Source organism: Meleagris gallopavo, chromosome 1, assembly GCF_000146605.3.
Source record: "Meleagris gallopavo isolate NT-WF06-2002-E0010 breed Aviagen turkey brand Nicholas breeding stock chromosome 1, Turkey_5.1, whole genome shotgun sequence".
Lineage (NCBI taxonomy): Eukaryota > Metazoa > Chordata > Aves > Galliformes > Phasianidae > Meleagris > Meleagris gallopavo.
This window is the reverse complement of record NC_015011.2, coordinates 89,934,332-89,962,129: the sequence shown is the minus strand read 5'-3', so window position 1 is coordinate 89,962,129 and position 27,798 is coordinate 89,934,332. Positions and strand designations below refer to the sequence as shown.

Here is a 27,798-nt window from a genome sequence, read left to right as displayed (position 1 = left end):
CAGGATTCACTTATCATCTTGGTTGTTTTCTTAGCTAGTCACTGTTGTGATGCTTCATTTGAAGGCAACAAAACCATCTGCATCATCAACATGACTCAGACATCCATATCCTGTATGAAAAAGATTTAAACTTTATGCCAGCAATAAAAATTGATCACTGGAAAATTTATAATTTGAGACCCCATCACTTTCAGATTAAGTGCAATAATCAGGCTCATTATTTTCCAGTGCCAGCATCCTGCAGGTGCTCTTAAAGTTGGTATAAGCACAAAGCTACCATTACTCTTTTCTGAAACAAGTGACTCCTACCAGCTTCTGTCTTCCTGCTTGTGTGTTGCTCATCCAAGAGTCATAGGTCATTAGGGTTGTGCAAATATGGAGATGGAAGCCCAACTCTACATCACCCCTCACTTTTCAGATGATCCGTTTATGCTGATACAGACATGTTGCTAGTGGGCCCGTTTCTGACACAATCACTGTTGCAGATGCAAACAAATCTCCATGTGGTGAAACTCTTCCTGGGTCTGCTGGATGTCTGATGGAAAGGACAGCAGGTTAAACTTCCCTAAAATCCATGGCATAGGACCTCTCAAGATTTTCAGACCAACAAAATATTAATAGTTTTTGCTTGACAGTGCTATTATATGTCAGGGTGAAATGCTTAATTTTAAACGGCATGTTGAGTAACACTGTAGACCCCTCAAGGCCTTGGAGACCTCAGATGGAAACCACCCGCCAGCCTTTTGTTAACTGCACTGTGATTTTCCTAGGAACATACATTAATGATAAGAAAAGATCAAAATGTACTTAAAATTTTGTTTCTCAAACTGTACTGCCAGACAGATCCAGGTATAATATGTTCCTACAGGCTAATCTTTCTTTGGCCAGGAAGAAAAGTGTGGAAAAGAAAGCCATTCTTGTGTCATTCATCTTCTAGCAAAAAAAACTACAACAGCATCAAGTCTGCGGACATTACTCTTCCTTTCCCATGACCGCTCCTGGTGAACTAACACTGCAAAGGAATTGTACAGAAATGAATCTGCAATTTTTACGGAGAACTGCATTGATGTTAATCAATCAATCCAGTGTTGAAAAACATATTGCTTGAGTGAGCACCTTGTAAATTTGAGGCCAGGTAATGAACAAATGCCCAGTTATGAGATGACATTTCAGAGGCTGACAACATCCGCAACAAAACAGAGTGCTAACTTGTTTCCAGGCCTGATGGTGATCAAGATAACAGACCCTGAATAATTCCCACTAACTTTCCTCATGTAATTTTCGGAGCTAAAAAATAAAGAAATTACTGCATTTTACCCCACAAAAACCAGAATGTCGGCTTCAGATGGTGTGGTACAGTCACTTCTAAATTCAGCTGCTTCTGAGACAACAGCCACTAAAATCATGTCACAACTGTAATGAAAGAAATGACTGTAATTGAAAAAGGTCTTTCAAGGTCTGTGTTCACCCAGTGTTAATTCTTTTCCCATCGCTGTCACTGCTTTGTTCAATGCCTGGGAACAATGACCAGAAAGGAGCAATTCCAGTATCACAGAACAAAGACCTGCAACCTTCTCACTACATCTTTTTCCCTTTTGCTTCTTTAAAACAAAAAGGCCACTAAGTCTGGAGGTACTGGGAGCAGAACACCAGCAAATATGGAGCACTGCTTATCATATGTGGAGTAGATATTCTAGCTTGAAGCTCCAAAGGGTCATAGCTGAGCTGCAAGAAAATGCAACTTTATCAAAACAAATCACAGTTGAGGATAGGGGGAAAAAACACATCATGCTCTCATCACAAGAAAAGCTACTTTGATCCACTTTCAAAACAATACATCAATCTCACTTGCAACTCTCAGCACACAATGAACATAACTGAATATATTGAACAAACCAGACCACACTCGTCTCTCTCTCTCTCTGTTCAGCCCTTGCAAGAAACACTTCATCAGTCCTGCTCTGTGGTGTCTGAAAGGATGTAGATTTTCTTTCATAATTTAGAGCCTTGGAGGCAGTCTGCAGCTGTAAGAACAAGGTCTCCTCCCAGTGTGGGGATGATACAGAATAGACTCTAAGCATGGAGACGATTTTGATCCAGTGAACAGAGGAGACAGAGGGAGCATGAGGTATGCACACAGGCCTCCTTCTGCACATGAGATAGGAAAAGAGGCACAAAGGCAGCCTTGCTCCTAGTTCAGGGCTGCAGGGGTTGTAAGAACATGGCTGCCTTCCAGTGCAGAATGGAGGGTGCCAAAGAAGCCCTGGCTCATTTTCCTGGCAGACTTCCAAAGCCTCTGAGATTGGGTGCTCTTTATGGGAGTCTGCTGCCCTGATGAAACAACTTTTGAACAAGGAGTCCCTGGCTGGTGGCTGAAAAGGTTCACTGGGGCCCAGTTTGCTTGTTGCTCTGCATCTTTTCCACTGCAGCAACATCATGGTATCCAGCCCATTGGCATGGCACATCCACAGTGACTTCAAACCACGAGGGACATTCTCGTTGGGAAATCGTTCTGAAAGAGAGAAAAGAGATGTCAATAGGAAAGCACCCACAGAACAGACAATCAGATGGATGTAGCTTTGGCAACAATTTGGTCAAGCTGACACCTTTTTTTTTTTCTCACATAGGCCACTTTGGTTTGTCTCCCTCTCCCCAAAAACTACAGGTTTGTCAGCTTTTGCTAGCCCAGACTGGGGCAGGATGTTTTTCACCTACTGGCATCCCATGTGACTGTGTGCCTGTGGCATGCATGGCACACATGCTCATGGGCAAACACCCAGGAGTGTCTGTTCACCTCACAACTATGCTCACAACTATGGTCTCTGCAGAGTTCTCTGCACTACTGGGGGTTCCTCACACTTAGACTCCAGGCTCTACTCTCTCATAAACTACAGAGTCTCTAAACTGGTTAGCAACCCATGCCTGTTGGCTCCCTACTTAGCCTATCTGGATCAGCAGCACAAGACAGGTCCTCACTGTTTTCTTGGGATCCTTCTTCCTCTTCTTGTCAGAGGCATTGAGGTAGGCCTGCTCCCTGGCACGGTATGAAGGGCCTCGGCTCAGCTCCCTCTCGCTGTAGGGAGGCAGGGTGTCCTCCTCTTCCTCCTGCTCGGGTGGTGGTGTCTGCTGCTGCTGAGACGTATCGGATTTGTAGGTAGAAGGCGGTGACCAAGCATAATACGTTCCCCCTCCTCTCTGGCTGGGCTGTGAGCTCAGCTTTGAGGGGGTTTCACAATGGTCACCACTTTCATCATAGCTCCGGGACTTTCTCTCCAAGACACTGCTGAGGTAGGAGTGATCGTACTTCTGGCTCCCTCCCGGTGTCCGGCTCACCAGCCTGGGCAGGTGCTTCTCCTCATGGGCCCGTCTCCGGGGCGGGCTGTAAGACCAGCCCCGTTCCGAGTCCGTCAGTGGTTCTCGGTTCCCTCTGCTGCGCTTAGTGTAGTACTCCTCCATGGAGCTATCCTGATGGGTCAGCCCTCCAGCACGGCCACTGCGTGACTCCGACCGCTCGAAACGCCGAGTCTCCTGGCTGTCTGCCCTCCGGGCCCGCTGGCTGTAGGACTCTGCAAAGGCTGCCAGCTCGTCCATAGAGACGGCTGGAACTCCCACAGAGAAACTCTTGCGGGACAACATCTCGGACTTGGATCTCTGCTGGCTGGAAGAGAGAGAAAATAGTGTTAGAGGGCGGGAATCAGCTACACTCATCCTTTAGGCTGCCTTCACAAATAATGGAGGGAAACAGGCTCTGTTGGGGCATGAATCATCTGACCTGTTTTTATCACCTTCTGCTGCACGAGATATATCACATTCTAGAAATGCCTACTTCTCTCTGTTGACTGTAAATGCAGCCCACTGTGGATAGCTCAGATTCTACATGTCTACCCAAGATTAACCCCAGGATGCAGTTCCCTTGTCCTTCACTAGACAGCACTGGACTTGCTTCCTCTTGCCCCCAGCACTTGTAGGTGTATGTCCTGCTGGGAAAACCCAAGATCCTGACTATAGAAGCTCAAAGAAGGTTAATTTTGAAACAGGTTTAAGGTGAGTGAACTGGAATACTAGTCCAGTGTTGATGCCACTACTTCTGGGAGACCAGGCTGCTGGCATATGAGGGAAAAGCACACAGCATCTCTCATCTAGGTGCCAGTTCTGTGATCCCTAATAAAGCACACCAGCACCAAAAATTGTCCAAGGCATTAGGTACAAATCTGAATAGAGCATTATGGAAGCTCTGTTTCTCCTATTTATCTCACTTCTGCACCCCACCTGGAATGGTATCAGTACCTAGCTTTGCTCAGCTTGGCAGGCTTCAGCAGACTTGTGGAAACCAGATTCATGCTGTCCTCATCTAATGACACTTCCATCTTTCTCAACAGCTACAGCCTCTCTCCATCTTGTTAGACTGGACTGGTGCAGGAGGAAATGGAGAAAAGCTCCCAGTACATCTGGCCCTTCTCCTTTCTTTATCATTTTTATACAGCAGCCTCCTAAACACAGCACTCCTCACCTGTGCCGGAAACTGTCCCTCTCATCTCTGTAATCAGAGATCGCCTGTGATCTTGATGTGCTGCCCCCACCAATGACTCCTGCCCAGTACTCAGCATCACCATCCAAGTCTTCTGCAGGAGGCAGAGGCTTCCTTCGTGCCTGGCGGTAGGGCTGCCTGAAGTTCAAATCATCCTCATGCAAAGAGCTGAGCTCAGAAACAGTGTTGTTATCTGCAGGGGAAGTTGTAGAAAATAAGTAAGATAGGCATCACCTAAGAGCATACGTGAGGATGAGAAGACAGGAAGTCTGTAATAAACGTGGCTGCAGCTTTTTCAGAAAGAAGCTAAGCTGCTCTCCATTAGAAAAAATTCAAAATGGAACCCAAGGCTCTCCTCCAAAACTTTATGCGACCCTGTCTAAGGCTCCTGGGTCTCAGTTTGGACACAGAACTGCTGCCAAACCTACCTTCTGAGCTAGTACTCAGTAAATGCAATCAGCCAGTTGAGCTCAACCTTCGAGCAGAAATCCCTCCTCAGCCCTGCTTCATCAACACGTGGGAGCTCTCCACCGCCCCAGGGTGGCACATCGTCACAGCAGTTGTGCCACCCCCCCTTCCCCGGTGTGAGACAGGCTGGCTCTGGATTTGGCCTGATTTGCCTAGTTAAAACAAAAACAGCCCCCTCAAAAAAAAAAAAAACTAAAAAAAAAAAAAAAAGGATTTTTAAAAAAATATAAGAGACTGTCTGAATCACTGTCAGTCTCTGCCTCATCAAGCACATTGACATCTGGAGGCCTGACACACCAATCTGGAGAGGTCTTTTTATAGTAAATCTTGTGGGTGGAGAAGACAGTGTACTGAGCAATGACTGTTTTAGAAGTACATATAATTTGTTAGTTATGCCTAATCTGTACAAAACCTTGATTTAATGTCATTTAATGTCATTCCCCAAAGCCCTTACCTTCATTGATTTGCAGGATCTCACATATCTGTTTTAAAAAAGCCTCTATCACTGCTAATGTGGGTTAGCACTGCACGAGCCGGGTGCTGCACAGAGAAACTGAGCCCCCGTCCTGCTATTTTGCTCTGTGCACAAAACAGACACAGGATAAACAGCGGTGCTGCAAGTCCTCCTCATAACCCTTCCTACTACTGCACCTCTCTCTCCTAATGCAAGGGAGATCCTCACTCAGCCTTGTACTCTGACACCCCTAAGAACTCCCTCTGCCTTTATCTATACAGCCTGCAAGAGGCCATAGGAAAACAGTGAGGAGTTCCACGCAGAAGCTTTCTTGTAGTCACTTTGCAGGGCAACAATCACTCCAAACTTTCTGCATTGTTCCAGCCATGCTGCAGTCACTGCGGCCCATAGAATAGAATTTCAATAAAATCATCCCTTTCCTATTTTGCCATGCTGGGAGTTTAGAGGCAGCCACACTGTAAGACATGCAGAAATTCTGGGGGCTATATTTACAGTTATTATCACACCTACAGATTGTAAAAGGCTCGAGTACAGACCTGGCTTTTCAGACAATGATGACTCAAAAGTGACTCGAGTGGCCAATTTTCCTAATCGTTTGAGTTTCCCACACCTTGTTTACTCTAATGAAGGATGATTAGATAAGAAGCAGCTCTTTAAAAGAATATCAGAATATACCCATAGATTCCTAAAATCTAGACTTTATCGATCCCAGGTATTATATTCTAGAGGCTCTCAAAACAAAGACAGCTAACTTTAAGCTATGCATTTGCAGAGTACTTTTCAGGTCAGTGAAAAAAAAATTCAAACCATTCTTGTTCCTCACATCGGTCTCGCATTCTCCTCGCTGGGTCAAACTGAGCCAGTTCTTTCTCGACATAGTACAGCACTTTCATGGAGTCCCTTTCCTTGTCCGTCTGGATCCTGTACCCTTTGCGCACTGCTAGAGAGAAATTAAAAGCAATTAGAGGAAAATGGATTTAAGCTCAAGGAGACTTTCAGCCAATACTGCTTCGATAGCTGAGTTTATGTCAGCAGGCAGGTAGGCTGCAGCCTCCAAAACAATGAGTCAGTCCTTGCTTCAGGAAAAATCTGTCTGTAAGGTGGGATGTGAAGTTGTGAGCAGCTGCATCATTTACAAAGTTTGCAGCGACAGCAAAAATGGCTTGGAAATGTCCAGCCTATAGAACCACGTACATCAAATGGTGACAGTGATCCCACCTCCCACAGAGGATGACAAGGAGAAAAGTAGCACTCATTTCCCCTCAGTGATACAGGAAGGAATTGTCATGGCATGGGAGAAGCAGGCCCAGAAGCTCAAACTGCTTCCATGCAGCAGGGGCCATAAGACTGCAGAGGAAGCAGGTGGCTGAGCATTTGGGAGCTGTCACTAAGCAGGACCAGTCCATCTCCCCACTCAAGGACTTCTGCTCACACAGGTTGAAGAACATGGGGCAGAAGCTCCACAGGATACCGATGGAAACATAAAGTCCCATAAAGCACATCACACTGCTTTGAGATTTATACCAAACTCAATTAAGGGGTCAATCAGGTCACTGGGTAACTGAAACTCTTTCCTCTGGCATTCCTCTATCTTACATGTCCTCTATCTTACAGAAAAGGTGGGTCTCACACATGTGTTAAGCTCTCAACTCCTGGGATTACTACATTTGCAGGGGAAGTCTGGATAGCCTTTTTGGCTTTGTTATCTTCCTTCATGTAGAAAAGACACACCTGGAGCTACAGCAGCTCTAACTCCAGTAGGCTGGCTCCAAGCACATTTCATGGCTTACCCAGCGACCTCAAGGCAGGCCTACAGCTAGCAAATAGAAATCTGCCTTTCAAAGCTGTGAAGAAAATAACGTTCCTACAGCAGATTGTTTAAGAAAGGTCTCAGCCCAGAGCTATTCCAAGATGGACAAGAACACGGGTCTAAGTCCAAAAGAGCGAATGTTCAAAGCCTCACTGGAGTACTGACATGAGGATGTGACTTACCACCACAAAATGAACCTGTCTGCCTTACAGGGTGTTGGTATATTCCCTTGCATTAACACTGCAGTGTTGCACAAGCACTCCTCTTGAGGCATGGTTTTAAAAAACAGCTGGACGGTGATACTGAGCCAATCTGTTTCTTCTATGTTTCATCCCATACCCCAGTGGATCATGCCTTAACATATGGGTTTGATAGTATGCTGCATAGTATGCACTGTGTGGGCTGAACAAGGACTTGCCAGCAGTATTTTTAGGCACCTTCTGTCCTCAATGGCTATGCATGTGTCTGTGCACTATTAAATAACCATGCTCTGCCTCAGAAATGGCTGTGCCATAGAAATGGGTGGAACAATTCCTGTAATAATCCTGCAAATCGCTGCGGAAGGAATGTGCTTTACTGAGGGTTTTGACTGTGTGCATGTAAAGCAAATAACTACATCTTGAAATATTACTTTGTGCTTTTAAACTTACAAAAGGTATTAGGTGTTAAAACGTAGTATGTGTCTATCACAGTCCTGCTTTCAGTGTGTCTCCAGAACAAACCCAGACAGCTCAGCCAACAGCACCCTGGGTTTCAGTTTTATTATCACTATAAATGCACGTACAATGACTGTAAATGCACAACATGACTTACAGAATGCAAAGAACTCTGCCTCTGCCTTTCAAAGCAGAAGGCCAGCACGTCTCTTTGAGTGAGGCTGCAGCTATGAAGAAGGGTTGGCAAAGCATGAGCAACAGCACAGCAAGTTCTCCTCTTTGCCTCACTATTGTTGTTGAGCTCTGATCTGGTACGCTGCCAAAAAAGAGACCTCTCTTGCTATTCTTCCTAATGTGTCTCCTGGGAGCTCAGCTGAGCTACCACCTCAGTTCTACACAGGCCAACAACCAACCATCAGCTGGAAATGACTCCGACCTACTAATAACCTTTGGGGACCTTGAGCAGCAGCTTCCAGACTCTGGCTCAGAGCCAGTGCTCATACTGAGACTGTGCCAAACATCTATTTGGGCAACATCTATAGCTCCTGAAACTGATGGGAGAATTAGCTAGGCATCATGCTAGCTTCATGTTTGACTTGCTATACTGCGGCTGTGTATCAAAAGGAAAACTACCTTCTTGGTTAATTCTGTAAGCATTTAGAAATTAACTTTCAAATTAAATCTGCAAAGATGACCATGAGCAGCTCATTAAAAATATTTTCTATTATAGATAAGGCATATTTTGTCTCTAAGCTTATATATTAAATACTTCCAGCAATTATTAAATCTCTTTATTATTCCCTCGTGTGAGAACCAAATTCTCACACACTTCCTCTTCATATCCTTCTTCTACAAATTGCCAGAATCCTTTAATAAGGTCTGCATATTTTTAAGCCCATCTCAATTATATTGAAATGAAGATTCAGGGATGTTAAAGCACTACTTCTCTAAGTCACAAGGAATGGAACGTTCTTCCCTGTTACAATTTATTTTCCTCTTCTGAACAGTTTATGAATTTCTAATGTTTAATCTGTGTAACTACGGGCAGGCTTTTTTTATTCTTCTGTGGGTGGAACCAAGTCAGACAAAACTGTAAACTGTTTTCCTCCCCTGAAAGGACAACACTGCTATTTCTTTCAGGCAAGTGTTAGGAATTAAGAGATTTCTCATCCTTCTACACTTCTCACTGGAGAGGTCTGGAGTTCAGCTCTTGGATCAAAGACTTCCCTATGTGCATGGATTAGAGAATCTGTGCAAGTCTCCAGGCAACCATTACATTTAAAATAGGCAGAGCATACATCCTAACTTACGTGTTGCCAACCATCTTCTAAATATGAGAACTGAAATTTCATTTTTATTTCCTGTTCAGACCTAAGTTTAGGACAGAGTCTCTAAGCTTCACTGGAGCTTTGTTGCATGGTATTTATGTAACTAACTGTAGGCTATTTTTTAAAATATCCCCATACCTTAATTTGCTCACCAGATCACCTCACAGGAGTCACCTACAAGCCATCTAAGGGAAAAGCTGCCCTTTGCAGACAGGCAAGACAGGATTACAGAATCCTCCATTCTCCATCCTACAGCACTTCTGATCCCACTGGCCAATTTTAAATGAACTAGACAGAAGGGCTGAAGTCTCAAAGATATCAAGCTTTTACAAGTTTCAGATCAGACTTATCCTGCCTATGTGGAAGACACAGAAACTGTAATTAGTGCTTCTTCTGGGCAAAGACCTTTGTTATCCGTTCAACCATTAACTGTTTTGTTTAGCCTGCTGTGTGGCCAACCAGCAAACACGTAGTTTGGAAGTGCCACGTAATTGTTTTCTACAGCATCTAATTAGGGGATATGCTGGCACATGATGGAGGAGCCTAAGAGGCAAGGAAGAGAATGTAGGTTGATACCAATCTTCCTTATTGGCGCAGTTCTGGGAACACATTTTACACGCAGCCCCCTGTACAACAGGAGCATCATCCAGGCTAAGAGTTTGTCCATACTACTACAGTAAATATTAATTAAGAAAAATAAAGCTTAAGAAACTGTGCTGTCTCTTCACAACAGCTAAAACTCAATGTAATAATATTAGTATTACTACTATGGCAACATGTAGTATCACCTGTCAAATTCTCAGTTAAGGGCTTAAGACTCACCAGTTTGGATTATATAATAAATGCACCCTTCTGTGCTATAACCGTGGATGCCAAGAGCCACTCCATTTTGTTTCCAAACACATCCACTGTTTTATACTCTGCATTTGTGCTCTGCTGGTAAAGAGATGAGTACTGGGTCTGTGATGTGATTCTTACAAAATCCGTCAAGTTCCCACAGCCAATGCCACACTCTACATGAAGTGACATTTAGCACAAGAGGGAGAAAAAAAAAAGAAAAAAAAAAAGCACTGGGCTGTTTTTCTTCACCTTCCAACAAAGATTTTTCAATTGGATACATTCTGCTTTGGATCAGTGACTGATTTATTTCCTATTTCAAAATGTTGCATTCCAGGGCTCTGTTTTTATTTCAGGGGAAAAAACTAACAGACTGTTGAAGGAAAATACTTCTAGTAAATCTGGAAAAGTTAATGCATTGATTGGGGCAGGGGAAGGCTGCAGAAGATTGTTTCAAAAGCTTAATTACTTGAGAATGCTACTTGATCTTGTCTTTCTGGAACTCTCTTATCAACACACTGTCATGAGTAAACTTAACAATTGATAATTAGCGCAATGCTTTGAAATCAGATGTGGCTGAGTCAATGGCAAACACACTTTGTCAGTATGGAGACTAACCTGGTAAGAGTCACTTCCTCTCCAGAAAGTTTGAGATCAGACAGCTACTCTGATCCTGAAATGCTTGATGTGGCTAAATACTTCATACTTCCTGAAGGCAGCTTCCTTCACAGCAGGAGAAGTGACCCTGAACCAAGACAGAGCCAGCGTACCAATACTCCCATCTGATATCGATCTATAACTCCTTTCTAGTTAGAAACATTCTGTCACTCACAGTTCATAAATGAAAAGGCTGAATAAGCCGAGTGACCTAATGACTTCTGTAACACAGGGGAAGGGATCCAGCCTCCAGTGTTCTTGGGTAGAAATGATGAAGAGGCACATTCCTGTGCCCAAATTGCTACACGGACAGCACCTCATGCTACAGCAGAAACTGCTGCTGGAGGGCAAGCAGTGACCCACACAGAGCAGCAAGAGTGGTTTACCAAGAAAGTGTAGCTTCTAAGGCACTGGCTCTAAGAAGAAAATGGCCACTGTTTCTGCTCCCCTGAAACGATTCACCCTTTTTTACCCTACAAGTGAATGTTTACAGCTGTATCAAACGAGGCTCAGAGTGTGGACCTCCCATTCTCCACTGACCTAATTCATTACTCAAGCTGATATTCTGCTGACAGCACTAGGAAGGTTGGACTACATGGCCCTAAGGGATGTGACTGTCATTGTCAATGTCAGGATCAAGATGCAGTTCCTCCAGGTTTACCCTGTTCATAGCACTCTATAGATGATGCTCATCCTTCCCTTTCTCAGCCCTGCTCCCAGTAAGTGGACCGAATGCTATGAATTACCATTTTGGTTTCCTCCGCCAGTGTCACTTGGGGCCAAGGGAGGTGGGTGTGACTTATCCATCAGCACAGCAGGAGACGGGACACCAGCTACAGGAACACTGGGGATGTAGTATGGACCTGGGATGGAGGAGACCGCAGGAGGGTACCCTGCTTTTGCTGCCTTGCCTGCAACATACACTGAAAAACAAAAAGAACACCAGTCAGCATTGCACCAGCTTTCTCCAGACCCACGTGTCACATGACAGAAACCTGCGAACCACTGATGCTGGTGACACTCCAGCAGGAGACAACTGGACAAATTAAATGACAAGGACCAATCTGATATTCTCTAAGCCTCAACGGGAACTGGGGGATTTAAAAATGCACATGTCAAGTGAACACTGTAAGATGTCTGGCAACAGAAAGACAACCAGCGTGTCTGAGACAGTGTTTCTGCTGCCATCATTTAGTGGCAATTCAGCTTCTGAAAGAACTGATGACTCAAGCTGCAGGAATGAGGCTCATGAAACTTGACATGTCTGACTCCAATGGAGAATCTTCTGGGTGATAAGGACTTTGCACTGTTGCAGAAGGCAGCTGCTTTTCAATGTTGGGAAAATACCTCGCTGGATGGTCTTAGTTCCGGCCCCACAACACTCACTGACACGATGGCAACTTTGGAAGAAGAGCATGACACTATGATGAAGGCGGCACAGCTGCCAAGGCAGGGAGGACTTGGAAAATTACATTTCTAATTAACTTTGAGCGCTCAACCATTGAGTTATAGGTCAGATGCTTCACTCCCCAGGAACTAGTTCTTCAGTTAAGCAAAGTGCTCAGGGCAAAGGAAGCAACATTCACAGATTCTCCTCCTGTTCTGCCAGGGAGCAGAAGTAAGAAAAATCTGCATCAGCTTGGATGGGGTCACTCACACGCCCGGGGACAGCAGCAAGACTCAGGGCAGCAGGGGCAGCGGATGTAACAGCAGCAGCTGTGCGGGCAGCACTGACACCAGCAGATTCCCACCAACAGGAAGAACAGGAATGCTCCAAGGATCACCAGGCCAACAAAGACCCATTCTGGAAAAAATAGGGAGAAAAAGAAACTTAAATGAATGCACATCACTGAAGAAAGGAATGGCAGCAATACTGTCCCTGCAGAGATCACAGGGACAGAACAGGCAGGTGGGGCTTTTAGCAAAAGTGGGTCCCTTCCTGGCCTAGAACTGCACTGAGCAGAAATGGCACACGGTGGTGAGAACCAGAGCTGCTGGAATGTAGTCCCTTCCCAAGCAGCATGGAGGCAAAAGCTCTGTCTCCCCATTACGGAAACCCTTTGTCCCAGAGCAGACCTGTATGATTGCTGCAGGACGTGCTCCATTAGCATTTGCTTCTCATCTAAGACTCATTCTTCCTGCCTACGTTCATGCCCTGCTTGTGTGCTTGTTCCCTAACTATATTCTAATTTTAATGGGCACAAACTATGGTGAAAAGCAGGCTATAAATAACCCAGCAAATGAGCCAGGCCTGCCCCTTCGCAACTAGGCCCACGCACACAATTATTCTTTTGAATGTGCTGAACGAACGTCCTATTCAGGCGCTGCAGCCAGTCAGGAAACCTAACAGCCTTTTTCTTTTTTTCATTTTTGCTGAAGCCTCAGATGAAGTCTGTAAAAGTGACGAGGTAGAAGAGCTGGTCACAAAAATCATGATGGGGTTTTTATCGTCTCTGTCTACACGATGTGGGAAGGGGAACAAGAAAAGGTTTCTCAAAGTCTGCTGTGGAAAACTTGCAGCAGCAGGTGCTGTGGTGGGGATAAGTGCCTGACTAGCCTGCAATGGGGAAGCTCTCAGCTTCATGTCCAACCATGTTGCACTGCACAGGGGATGGTGTGCACAAAGCTGCACATGCCTCCACACAGTAGCCCTCTGGATCAGGAGAATGGTCAGTAAACACAGCCAGACCAAGGAATTTTAAGACTTTGAATTTACAGGAGGCTTGCTTTGCAGCAGAGGGATGTAACCACCTAGCCAGAACTCGAAACTGCTGGTGAGTGAAGACCAGCTGGGAAGGCCTCCACAGGTTGTCAGGTAGTTGTCCAGCCACCTTCCGAAGCTGCTAGGAAGGCAAAGAAAGAAGTGGTAGGGTTGTTCAGCCATGGAAACAGCAACAGACCACTCTTTCTGAACAGAAGTCAAGTGTTCACTGCAGGGCTTCCCGGTACACTGCTATTTAAGCTGCAGAAGGCTGATACAAGGATTGCAGTGTGAGTACAAAATCACACTGGATAAATGCAGTACCTCTCACCTGGGTCACTGAGCTGAAAAGGTCAGAAAAGGTGTCCAGCTTGGAACAACCAAAACACAAGACTTGTCTAGTTCTTAGTTCTTAAAACACAAAGACGAGAAATCTCATTTTTGATTCATCCAGAGCATTCTGCTTGAACAGAAGTAAAATTGTTACCTTTGTTGGCATTTTCCTTTATCCTTTTACAAACCACTGCCTTTATTAAATGCAATTTTTAATTTCAAACTTCCTTTAAAATTCCTTTCAAATTTCCTTTAAAAAAATGTCAGCGAAAGATTCTGGCATTTACAAATCAAAACACTTCATTTCAGAAGTGTAAAGTGAAATGTTTTATGTTTTCTGAATACTTTATTTCGCTCGTGGCTGAAACAGCTGAATTTCTCTTAAATTTGCATTAATTTTGGTCCTTGTGGAATTTTTTTTTTTTGTTAGTCTATGTCAGGAAGAAAAAGAACAGCTAACAGATAAGGAAATGGCTGGAGGGAAGCATCCATGAATTGAAAGGTAACAACTGATAGGAAATTACTAGTACAATTCCTCAGGATGGTTCTAGGAACCATTTTATTGTTTTCCTAAATGACCTTGACAGAAAATAAGAACGTGTTAATGCAGCAGCTTGAGAGCAAGAGTCATCAAAGAGTGGGATGTCTTAAAGAAAGGGCAAGTTGTCCTTGGGCCCACAGTAAGAAACATGAAAAACAAGAAACAACAATATGCTGAATTTCAAAGCACGCAACAATAATCGCAGGGTCGCATGTTCAAGGATCAAGGACAGTTTCTGCAGTGATGGGGACCACATTACTTGAAAATGAACAAAAAAGGAAGGACTATTCCACCACAAGACAACTGTGACTGTTAGTGTTCTACATCTACAAAAAAAAGTAAAAATAATCCACTGCCCCATAGAGGAGGTATTTCCAGGAGCATTCAGGAATGCTTTTACATGAGGACTTCATGCGACTCCACCTGAAATTACTGATGTTATACAGCTCTGGTCATCTTTGTACAAGAAAAGATTGACTGAGGCTGGAGCTGATGCAAAGCAAAGATTCAAGAGCAATGAAGGGATTTGACAGCCTGCCTTGCACAGTGAGAGCAGAAGCTTGCTGCATTAGTCCATCAAAAAGAAGGCTCAGAGCAGTCGTAGCTGCTGCCTGGAAATATGCTAGAAGAATGAATGCTAGGGGGAAAAACAAGCATTAAAGGTCCTAAATAAACAAGCGTAAACAGGCTATGAGCAATGCAGATTGAAGCTAGAAGCAGTGTATCAAAGAAAGACATCCAATGGGAGAAAGAAAGGACAAAATCAGGCTACTCCTAAATTTGCTAAGCTTATGAGAAGTATAAAATTACAAGGTCCTTGGGAAGCAAGTAAGATAGAGAGCCAGGCTACTTCTTCCAGTCCAGTGTTTCCTAATCTATGCCACTCCAAACAGGACAACAGCTCAGAGGCTTCTTTTGTCATGTTCCTGTTGAAAAAAAGCATTGCATGATGGAAGTGACCAGCCACAGCTACACAATGAAGTGCAGGTGTCAGGTCTCCAGAGCTATCAGTGAACTCTTCACTAACAAAAGATAAAAAGATCAAGGGACAAAAGCCTGGTAGAGGAAAAAAATAGCAAGTTCACTGTAGCATATCTGTGGTCCTTCTGAAAATGTTCTTGGGAGTATAAAAAGATGTCAGATTAGTATGCTCTTTATGCACTGCAATATATTCACTCAGCACCATGAGAAGATATCTAAAATCCACATTCCGGTCATGGGGACCTATGAGTCAGGATTTGATCTCACAGAAAGTTAGACCATTTGCTTCTGCGATAAGGCCAAGAAAGCAGTAAAAGAGCCTGCTGGCTTCTCCTTAATGCACAAAACTGGGAGTTCAAACAGCTTTACCTGCAATTTCCTAATTCTTGCTGTAACAACCATTACCTTCTCTCATAGCTCCTCCAGAAACAATTGTGTAACCCTGAGATTTAATTGTTTACCAACCTGAAATGCTATGTGGCCTCACTGCCTGAAAACTACTGGTTTGTGTTTAAGAGCAGCTGATTTTGTTTACTCAGATGATGTGTGGTTTGTCACTGCCTTCTATGCTTTCTTGTTGTTTATACACACACAGGGGGGTACCAGAAAATTACCTGGTCAACATACAGGAATTTATACCCATTAAGTAAAACTGTAAACAGTCAAAAATAATGTTAGAAAACAGAGAATCAATTTCTCTCTGTGCTGAAGACATCAATCCCTTTCCTGCCACACTGAGCTTCAAGGGAGCTTTAGATTACTTTGGAGGTGGGGAGTATCTGCCTTCTCTCCATTTGCATCTTTGGGACAGCTTTGAAAATAGCTTCACACATTTATGTGGAGATGTATTTTTGCACAAACGTGTGAAAGAATGCCTTCTTGGGCACTGTCAGAGGATGATCATGACTCTAGGGCTAAATGTTCCCACAGCTCTTCCCTCTCAAGGACAATGTGTTGCTGTTTCTTCTTTAAGGAGCGCTAGAACTGGCAGCTGTTAGTTTGGCTTGTGAGTAATTTGTCATGGGCAGAGAACTCTCACAGCCCATCCAATCACCTGTTGTTACCTAGATAATGCCCTGGCCACACAGCACAAGAAGGACTGTGCCACCAACGTGTCACTAGCCAGTGCTGTATTGCTAGCACCTCCTGTGCTACCATCTGTGGCGATGGCTGTATTAGTACCCATAGCACACAGCCAGGCAGGGGAAGCTCCTAGCGAGCTAGGGTGGGTGACACACAGAGCCATATGGGCACATGAGGCTGTCATTGTCTTCACAGGTTGCAGCAGTGTTACCTCTTCTGAACAGCACTGGAATTTCTGCTGTCACACTGATTCTGGCAGAGCATTAACCATAATCTCTATGGGTCACCTCTCAGACCTCCTGTTCCTGTCCCTGTCCCAGATTCACTCCTCCATTTTCAACCCAACACACATTGTCAGTAAGCAACAAGATGGTTTTTTTTTTTCTTTTCTTCCCCAGATAAAATACACTAGTTAAAATGCACACCACATAAAAGATGCTGCAGAAGGATAAACAGACAAGATGACAGAAGACTGGGTAATTAATGGGTGAAATGGCTGAATACCTGGCATAATCTCCACAGCAAAACTGGGCAAGAGATCAGCAAGCAGCCCTGTCCTGCCTAGAAAAGACAGAAGGAGGAGAACAAGGAGAGAGGTTGTTACTGCAAGAAAAACACAATTCCCAGCCCCTGCCTTAGCTTTCAGTCCCCTTCATCATTAGCCCACTTGCACTCCTGTCAACCACAGATGTCACCACGCTCAGTGCCTGGTGTCTGCCCCTGCATCTCTTCCATTTGTCTGGCCTTGCACTTTGACTTCATTAGCAGAGCTGCAACAGGAGGAATAATCTGGAGCAGAGTTGCTCTGATTTAGGCACAAAACAACAAGAACAGGGAGGTCTCCTTGGCATAATTACAAGGTAGCATCTTGCTGGAGTTATGCTTTGCACATACAAAAAGCTCCTGGACATGCACAACAGCCTCAAACATAAGAATTTGGTTTACTTTAAAAATATTACTGATATAGTTTTCAAATTGATGTGAAACATCTTTAATGCAAGGCCCTTGGCAAGTCAATCACACGTGTTCGACACCTGCGGGTGGGGTTCTTCATGTGGGGCTCTGCAGCTTCAGAAACAGCTCCAGGAATGATGTTTTGAAGCATGACTGTGAGTATGTGCTGGTTATTTCACAACGAACAAGCAACTCGCTGAGATTGTATAGCATAAAGACAAGCCTGAAGTGGAGCAAATTAACTAGGGAAGGATTCCTATGCAACTTCATGGAATCACATAATAAAAGAAAACAAACAAATAAACAAAAGAATTTGACTTTTAATTTATAAGCGAATACAAAAAAAATCCAAGCTCCATGGCAGTTTGGGGCCTATTTGTTTTGGCACTGAATGTCTGGGATATTTCTGATACACAGCAAACATCCCACACAGTGTTCAGCTATAATTTACACACATCTATGCACTGGCAGATCATGACTGTGTGCATCTGTGCTTTGTGCTCCTTTAAACTGCACCAGGTTCGTGCTTGGTTTTCTAATGACATGCAGAAGGTAGGGGAGTTGCACTTGAGAGAGAGATATGTTGTGGATGGACTGTAGCAAAGGCAGCTAAGGACTAGCCAGTGCAAAGGCTACCCCACACATCCTTCAGGTCCAGCACAAAGCAGTGCTCATACACAATGATGAATTGGATCCCAAGTTCCGTGCTCTCTAGCCTATCCTCGAAGCATGTTATAATCAAAGAGATTGCCACTCTCTGTTTTCCTTAAATGTTTCAGCAGAGATTCTGTAGATATAAAATATCCACCAGGATGCCTGCTGGAGCCATAATAAACATCCTCTGAATGTAGGCAGTGCTTTGCAAACAGTTGCAACTCATCAAAGCTGTCTAGTGCTCACTGTAACACCATCACGGGTGCTCCTGAAGCCTCAGCAAAAGACAATGCTTAGTATTCAGATAGTTCCTCATTTACTACTTTGAAAAGGACTCCTGCCACAAGCATACTGCAATATTTTATTCTACAGATATAGTTTCATGACATTGATAGCAGGAAGGATCAACTGTCCAAACTGCTCACAGCTAGTTCGTTATACAGAAGAACTTATGTATGCTTTCTGCTCTCAAAAAATGGGCACGCACATAATATATGCAGGGTAGGTCCTGTGTGTTACAGTCCAAGACAAACAGCAGGCATCAATGGACAAACAACTAGAGGCAAACAGCTAATGCAAGGCTGTCCACCGTGCAATCTCAGTGACAACTCCATAAAGCTCAAGCTCCATCTCACAAGTCCAAGTAGCCATGCTTTGTTTTGAATCTACCCTAAAAGTTAGCAAGGCACTGGAACAGGTTGCCCAGAGAGGTGGTGTACAGGGCATCCCTGGAGACACTCAAGGTCAGACTGGACAGGGCTCTGAACACCTGACGGACACTGCAGCGGAAATGGACTGGATAGCCTTTAAGAGTCCCTTCCAATTCAAACAATTCTATGATAAAAGCCTCAACCCCTGCACTTGCTGGGGCTTACAGTGCCTTGCGATCCTCCAGAGGAACCTTACATTCAAGACATCCCCCAAAAACAACAGTGCTGTGAAGACTCATGATAAAGACAACCAAAGCAGTTTTCCTGTGTTACCTATAACCAGTCACTGCTTTCCTGTCTGTGTAGCCTGTCTCAGGCCTGCTGGGAGGTTGTTGTCCCAGCCCCATGGGTCCCATTTCCACCTGTGAGGGGGTGCACAAATCTTTCACAGGAGGGCTGCCCCTCAGCCTCAGGTCTGGGCAGCTGTGTCCCCACCAGCTTCCACTGCATCTCAGCTCTCCGCATTTCCCTCCCAAATTCCCTGACAACCCTTCCCCCTGCTGCTGCTGCTGCTCTGCTCAGGGCCAGACAAGCCAGGTCTGGCCATAGGCCGGGTTGTCACAGTGACGGGAGGCTCCTGTGGCGGTGCCCCTCGCAGAGGCTGACCTCCCTTCGCACCATCAGCAACAGAAAGTCAGGAAGGGACCGTGGCTGCTAAGCTGCAGTGTGACTCCATCTGCAAAGATACACATCTTCCATGCAAGCTCCCAACACTGAACTCCCTGCAGGCACCACTGAATGAAAGAAGGAATACAGAGGATGGTCCTGTTTACCAGGGTCGTCCCAGGCAGCTCTGCTTGAGCCAGAAGCCTGTCCTCATGTGAGTGCAAATCTGGGACACATTCCCATCACTGTTCCCACAGCAGGCACCCTGCATGCCCCAGGCCTCAGCCAGCCCCAGCACAGAGGCAGGCAACCAGCCCCCGGCCTGTGGCAACACAGCACAGCACAACAATGGAGGAGAGATAGTAGGGGAAAGCCGAGAGCTGCAGAGCGGGTTCTGATGGTGCAGAGGGTACAGGGGTGTGAGTGGGGACAGAAGCTGGTTAGCAAGAGAAGGATGGACTAGAGTAGGAGGGCACAAATAGCAGTGGAGCAGGGAAAAGCAGGAGTCAAGCAGTTACTGAGCAAGAGTCTGCAGAGAAAAGACATGAAAATAATGAGGATAAGTGCTTAGGCAAAAGAGAACAATGGCAGGAATAAAGTAAGTGCAGGTGCAGTCAGGAGCGCGGCAATTGGATAAATATGAGAACATGGTAAATACTGGCAACTGCATCAATGTGATGCGTATCTGGTAAATGCAAGAATAACCATTGAACTGGTTTCCTGCTGGGGGCTGCCTCCGCAGCTCCACCTGCAGCTGCAGGACCACAGGAGGCAGCAGCTGCAGAGGGAACAATTTCTCCCTCAGAGGCAGAAGAATCTGCCAAGCTGTGCCACAGCCAGAGGTCCTGGCACAGAACAGCCCCAAGGAGGCCAGAAAGCAGAGAGGAAGCATGGCACTTGTAAATCCACCACTTTTCCAGGGAAGCTGCTGGCAGATTTATTGGGACAGCACAGCTCTCTGCAGCAAGTTCCTTCGCATTCCCTCTGCTCACAGTAAACTTTACTCTTCCTTCCCATCCTTCCCTTCCTGCTGCCAATTGGAGGGAGAACAACAGCAGCCCTTCTTGGAGATCAAAGTTTTAGCAGGGAACAAAGACCTCCAAGGAGGCTGTTGCCATGGCGACCTTAGTAAGGGAGGCCTTTAATCGCACCAGCCTCCTTTGTGACCAGCATGTGGCTGTCGCAGGCAAATAAGAAGGAAAAGAGGGGTAAAAAATCCTAGGCAACAAGTAGGGCTCCTAAATGGCATGAAATAAAGAACTAGGAGTAGCCTAGCGTGGGACAAGAAGGAGAGAAAGGATTGGAACTGATTACAAAGGAGGCAGTGCCCAAGGAGGACTGCGCTGGGGGTGGGGAGGCCAGCGGCCTTCCTGGCACCCAGGCCTTTGCCGGCTTTCCCAGCGCTGTCTCTGCCTGCTGGTTCTCCCGCCCTCGGGATCAGAAAGCCCTCGCTGTGAAGGTGCCCGCGGACACCTTCTGGCTGAGACCTGGCCCTTTCATCCACAGCACCCAGCCAGGGGCACTGACATCCCTGCCAGCACTGTGACCAAGTGCTGGCTCGGATGCTGCCGGCAGCATCTGAGCCAAACAGAGCGAATCCTGAAACAGTCCTCTTGCCAGGGAAAATTTTGCCAAGAACTTTTCCATCTCCGAAACCGCATCAACTTTTATTACATAGTCTCTCCCAGCACACAACCTGCCTATATTTATACCAGGTATTGAGTCATTTTGCTAAGTAAGAGCCATCTAATTAGCATTGTGCACCATACACACAGGTCCCAGGAGAGATTTATCCTCTCTGAAAGCTGACGCATGTCTCTATTAGCACATTAGGTACGGCGCAATAAAGCTGCATGCAAATGTGTCTACCTCCATTCCTACCTACAGGTATTAGACGTGACAAATTTTAGTTTTAGACTACGTGAGTATTGGCTGGTCATACAAACTACCGAAGATCTCACAGATGATGAGGGGTCAGGAGCATATCCCATATGAGGAAAGTGTGGGAAACCTGGGACTGTTGAGCACGGAGCAGAGAAGGCTGAGGGGAAGGATCTCACCACTGCTGATAAATATCTAAAGTGCAGGGAGCCAGGTGGATGGGGCCAGGCTCTTTTTAGTGATGTACAGCAACAGGACAAGGGGCAACAGGCACAAAATGGGGCACAGGAAGTTCCACATAAACACAAGGAAGAACTTTACTGTGAAAGTGACAGAGCCTTGTAGCAGGTTGCCCAGAGAGGTGGTGAAGTCTCCTCTGGAGATATTCAAGACCTGTCTGGACACCTTCCTGCGCAATCTGCTGTGGGGAACTGCTTTAGCAGGGAGGCTGGATTGGATGATCTCCAAAAGTCCCTTCCAATCCTTATGGTTCTCTGATTTCAGTTTTCTCACCAGCTAAGTTTTAGCCGACATCAGATATTGAGAAAAGCTCATGGAACTAATGGTTGGTTTTTAACACATAATATTGTAGAAGCTGAGGCTGAAGCTTCTACAAGATCAGTTATAAAATAATATTTCACTAATGTACCATTTATGCAGCATTGGCTGCTGAACTCGTTGGAGAAAAGGTAGGCAACAGCTGCCTACAAATCACAAAGTTCACTGACCAAAGTATCAAACCAACAACTGAAATTAGTGGATCACTCTGCTGCCTCCTCCAGCAACTTGAAATGCTCTTGGAAATGAAACCACTGTGTTTTGAAGCATGTTTCTGGAAGCATTTAAGGCCAGGTCAGATAGGGTCCTAGGCAACCTGAACTAATGGGTGGCCATCTTGCTCAAAGCAGAGGGGTTGGAACTAGATGACCTTTGAGGTCCCTAGTGGAAATGCTGAGTCACAGCTTGAAGCACTGACTGAGCACCTGGTGGGAAAGTAGGGCCAACCCAGAGGAGCTCAGGTGCAAGCAAAGCACCCGAGTGACCAGAAGGGGTGGAAGCAGGATCCACCTCTTCCCAGACCTCATTTAGGGGTTGGCAGTGGAGGTGAGGGCATCTTATCTGGAGATCTCTACTTATCTTATGGGCCTTCTTAGAGTAACTTGTTTCTCTCTCTTATTTTTATGCCTATTGCTATCGAGTCTAAGCAGATCCCTGCTTGCTACAGCTTAAGACCTTCCTGCTCTGCCATCTTGTTATGTTTTCTATTATGTTACAGGTCCCTTCCAAGCCATTCTATGATTCTACATCTAAACTACTTACAAACTTGCTTGCAACACAAACATTCCTAAGCTTGCATAGGCCTATGCCTTTCATGGCAGCTGCTGTGCCTGGGAAAGGGCAGTATGGATGCTTTTGCAGGACCCTGTACCTAATCCATAAATTCTAGCTTTCAGAAAAACTTACTAGATTCCATGCAATTAAGCTTGACTGCTCCCTGATGTGAGTTGGCTCACCTGGGATGGAGTATCTCCTGACCCTGCTCTGTGCTTACGATTTAAAGGTAACTCCAGGCACCCTGCATCCATATGCTGGTGCATATGGATGGTGCAGTTTCTTTCAACAATGGCTGCACTGAATGACTTCATTAAAGTCTGTGGACATGCTCATATAAAGAGCAGTGCATAGATGTTATGAATAACAATGTGATTAATAGCATTGTTTATATCTTTCAAGAGCCAGGTCACTCAGCTGCTAGTTACTTAGAGGAGGAGACTTTCTGAAATTTAGGATTCAGGTTTTTTGGTTTAAACGTATACCAGTTAAAAAAAAAACAACTACAAAACTGCAAATGGATTCACTATCCCAGCTGTAATGTCAGCAAAGAGTTCAAAAATATTAGTAAGACATGAGTGTGGAAAGCACTGTTTGACTCCTATTGTATCACTGCTAAACTCTAAATTAGAAATTAGCAAAAGTAGAGTTCATATCATTTCTAGCATGTTAGACTCTGGAGATTCCAACCCAAGATACAAATATTTGACAAATGTACAATAATACTTTTAAATTGAAATTATTTCCTTTCTCTACAATAGGTTCCCTCTCTTTTGTGTTCCTGAGGCACAGAGGTTACCATCCCTCTTCCCTTGCCTGCTGATTCCCTTAGAGAGGGTTGAAGTACTTGATGAAGCAAAACCTACTGAACAGTCTTTTCAGCAAAGTATATAAGTACATGCTTAACATCAGGTACACTTCTATAAATCCTATCAGCTTTGCTGAGTATGAATGGATGTACATAAATGCTTATGTGCTTTTCAGAAATAGGCTTGAAATGAAGACAGCGCGTGGGATTCTCTGATGCTACCTGGAGCTGTCCAGATTGTGCACATGCCAACGTGATATGTACAGGTGACAAAGCTCAGTATGCAATCCCATAATGGCCACCCAAAATAGGTGGACCAGCTATAGAGAATCCTTTGGGAAAACTGCAAAGTAAAGCCAGAAGTCTCTGCAATTTTTTCCTCTAAGAAAAAAAAGGAATACTGTAGTTTAATCAGGTTTGGGATTTGGCCCCAGGTAGTGACAGAGTAGCTTCTGACCAAATTCTAATGTTGTGTTTCACTGCATAAAAGCAGGATCCTCTACTTTTAAACTAAGTTTCTACTCGTGTACTGACACTACCAATAGGTGTCTACCACTTTTGCTTCTTCAACCCTCCAAAGTTTGTAAATGAGATTAAACTCCCTGCCAAGCAGCATCTTTCTCTAACCGAAATGCACTTTACACTTGGCATTAGCAAGAAACAATTAGAAGATAAATCTTTATTTATCTTTGTTTCATTTTTCATTCTGATTAAGTATGTAGAACATCTGCTCTACTTAAAATTATAATCTAGGCTTAAACTATGCAGCAGCCTCAAAATAAGCAATGTAAATTATTTTTGAAAGACCACTGCCAGTATGGCGCAAACAGCAATGTGCAATAGGAAGGGCAGTATCTGCAAAACATACTAGCTCTCCGCTGCTTCAATGTCTCCAACAAGGAATCCAAGTTCCATTCAAAGAGCAGTGGGGAAGAAAAAAACCTTACCACACATCCCCTAGGACTACTGAAGTGCTCACATCTGCATCTGTATCACTGTCTCTGCAAGTCAATAATACCTCATGGAGTAATGAGATAATATTAAAGAAAGCCCCAGAAAATATCAGAATATTAAGAAATAGTATCTTTCACCACTGGCTACTTTCTCCACCTTGTCTTCCTTTAGCTATCACTGGGGAGAAGGAAAAGGAGGAAGAAAAGAACAAAAAATAAACAAACAAAAACCAGCACAGGTAGAAGAAGACTAAATTGGAAAGAAAGGAAGATAGGTACGTAACCTGGACTCACTCTGAAAGCTGGAAAGTTGCCTCTATGCACATTACCCAGGAAAAGAAATACATGCAAGCTGCACCAAACAGCATGAGGCAGAACAAAGCATGCCCATAGTAAATATGCCTTCATGCTGCTGCCAAACTCAGCAGAGTGCTGTGCAACATGCAAGGTCAGACCCAAAGGTTGTTACAAAAAGAAAATCAAATGCAGTCAAGGTAACACAGCCTAACCTCCATGTTTCCTCCCAGCATAACCACAATGACCTGTGGCCAGGGGTATCATCAGGTCAGCTTCAGAGGAGGTAATTTCTTAGTTCCCCCCCACCGTCTTCCGTGCATGCTGAAAACCAGATTCTTCCTGTTACCATGGTACTGCATCATCACTGGTGTCTGAGCACAATTGCAGATACAGATAAGACACAAAACTATGGCAAGAAAGGTAAAGAAAGTCCCCTTTCAGCAGTCCACCACCACACAGTTACAGTTAAGGAGTGTATGTAATAGCTACAATTTCACACGGCAGAGAGCCCCACACAAACTAACACAGGTCAGTCTTGGAAATTGGTATTAATCAGCGTATGATACACAGTCATATTGTGAATTTAGACAGGAGTATTAATTTTTTTTTTTTTTTGTAGGGATCCACTTTGTCACTTGACTGACATCTGAAGAATGAGTAGAGGAGATGGCACTGTTCCTAACCCAAACTACTCAATTCGGTTTATTTTGTGATGACAAATACAGCTGTAAATATAATTGTCAAATTCTCACTTGAGCCTTGTCTGTCAAGTGCCTTTGATTTCATGTTCTACTGTATGTCTCTAGGTATCACAATGAACTCCAGGTCCCAGCTTTCTAAAATTCCCTTCACAGAACGTACAAGATCTGTAAGCCCAAAAGCTCATACAAACATGCTAACCAGACAAACATATATCAGTGTCAGCAGATCTTAAGGTAATTAGAAAAATCTCATCATACCCTTCAGGAACAGTATAATAATACAGCTGGCTCAAGCAAACTCAACAAACACTCGCAACAGGTACAATTCCACTCTGCTTTTCTCCTATAGCTGGGATGGGTGCTTTCTTTTGACTTATACACTGAACTGGACTGTTAGATGCTGTACCTGAAAGCTAAACTTGCAAACAGGCAAAAACCTGATTCCATTGACCACAGTACACAAGGAAGCCTAAGAAAGGCACACACAGCCCAGTATGCATACTGCAGAGAGCACAGGTCCTTTTAGTGGCAGTACTGGCTTAGACTTGACTAGGGTGATCACAAAACTGTACCTCTAAGCATATAAGTACAACTAAACAGGAAGAAAAATATCCCAAATTGCCACACTCAAGCAGATAAACACAGTGCTTCTTTGCATTCTCAGAAAAGTAGGACCAAGGGAGACTTGAAAGACTGCAAAAGTATATGATTTGATGTCTTTTGAGAGAAAGACATGGCCTCAAATGTTCACTTTGCTACAAGTTTATTATTTTATGCCTTAAAAACCAAGGGTTCTGACTTCCTAGAGACCAGCATTTTCTGTAGTCATTTACGCCAGTTTGATGTGTGAGCAGTGTGGGTGTAAACATTACTATTCTGGTTTGGCAGCACTTGCCACCCACTTTGCCTAGGTGTGAATGACTGCACAAGGTGCAAGGCAATGGTGAAGGTACTGCAGGGACTGTTTTACATAGATTTTATACCCATAGTAATACAGTGCACAGATATGTGAAGAAAGCAAGAGAACAGAAGGAAAGATACATCAGCTATCTACTGAAGATGAGATCTGACAAGAGAGCTTACCAAGTACAAGCAGCTCCACTGATTCTTCATTCTTGCCCTCCACATCATCTGGTGTGATAATAAGGCAGTAATACAGCCCACTGTCTCCCCACATCAGCTTCCCAATCTGAAGATCTGCATCTGAAATTCAAAAAAGAAAAGTCAAGGTTTCCCTCCAACACCAATTGAAAGAGTGAGTCCATCTTCAAGTTCTGAAACCAATTCATTTCCTTACGAAGAGTGGATAACCTTATTCAGAACATCCAGGAATTCATGAGAAAGTGGAACAAGATCAAGACCCTGTGCCTTTAAGTGGCAACACAGCTAGTGCCACAGAATTTCACTTTGGAAGTGCCAAAAGCAGAAAAGGTAATCAGCATCATTATGTCTTTTCCACCATGTAAGGCCCAGGGTCCCAACAGTATTTGTGCTGTGAAGTGAAGCACCAAATGGAACGAACGACCCTTGGGTTCCAGAGCTGCTTGGCTGAATCCTAAATGCCTGTTACACAAGAGCTCCTCACCTGACACCTTTCCTAAAGGAATTAACTGAAACAACTACTACCAGCCTCCAGTATTCCAAATTGCTAAGAGTCACTTCCAATCCCCATCACAGATCACCAGAGTAGGAAAGTTACCATGGACAATGCTGACGTCTCTTTCCTTATAGAAGTCCCCTATAGTGACGGCAGATCCTTGCTTGGAGGCCACGACACGGACCGTCCTTCTGCTGTCCACACAGTCCAGGTAGGGATCCCAGTCCAGGTTCCTCTTGCTCATTGTTTGTAAACCAGAAGTTACCATACCCAGTGCTTCTCCCATCCGGTCCTGGCAGTAAGATTTATACCTCCACTGCACCACAGCTGGTTGGGTGGAAGAAGTAGAGAAATGGCAGCGAAGCAGAGCAGGCTGAAACAACATGGCCACCTTCTTCTTCTCAGGCACAGTGACCCGCAGTCCTTCCACCTCAGCTGAAAGACAAAAATATTAGTGTCATATGCCTTGGCACGGCTTCAAGAGCGGATTGTGGCACTTTGTCATGTCGTCATTCTCCCTATGTGCATAACATTAAAATGACCATCAGTTTGCTAGGGTGCAATACTCCTCTGCATATGTAAGCAAAGGTTGGCAGCTTGCTCCTTGGATATGTTACAGCCACAAGGAAAAATACTGCACAATGGGACTGAAGGTTCAACTGAAGTATCCTTATGCTCTGTGTTAACACCAACGTAGTGGTGTGCTGATTCACGCTTCTATGGCATTTTCTTAAGTGAGGAAGAGGGATGGCCATATTCCACTTCTCAGGGTCAGCTAAGGGGTGAGATTCCACGTTCACACCAGTCCTAATGAAGAATAACTGACCCACTCTTAATTTCAGTGTCATCATGTTTACTCTCTGAAGGTGAAGCAGCAAGCAGCATCAGCCAAGCCCTCCGTGCAGTG

At 44.6% G+C, this 27,798-nt stretch overlaps 1 protein-coding gene across 1 annotated transcript; it reads right to left on the bottom strand.

Annotated features, from left to right (window-relative positions):
- Window positions 1–1,797: 1,797 nt before the first annotated feature.
- On the bottom strand, window positions 1,798–27,351 carry ILDR2 (immunoglobulin like domain containing receptor 2). Its single transcript, XM_031556512.1, has 9 exons — window positions 26,994–27,351; window positions 26,378–26,497; window positions 16,903–16,959; window positions 12,417–12,563; window positions 11,506–11,682; window positions 6,295–6,411; window positions 4,511–4,721; window positions 2,977–3,658; window positions 1,798–2,512 (listed from the first exon to the last, which is right to left on the bottom strand). Exons 1-9 carry the CDS (start codon window positions 27,274–27,276, stop codon window positions 2,477–2,479), a joined length of 1,830 nt encoding a protein of 609 aa, XP_031412372.1. The 5' UTR covers window positions 27,277–27,351; the 3' UTR covers window positions 1,798–2,476.
- Window positions 27,352–27,798: the final 447 nt, after the last annotated feature.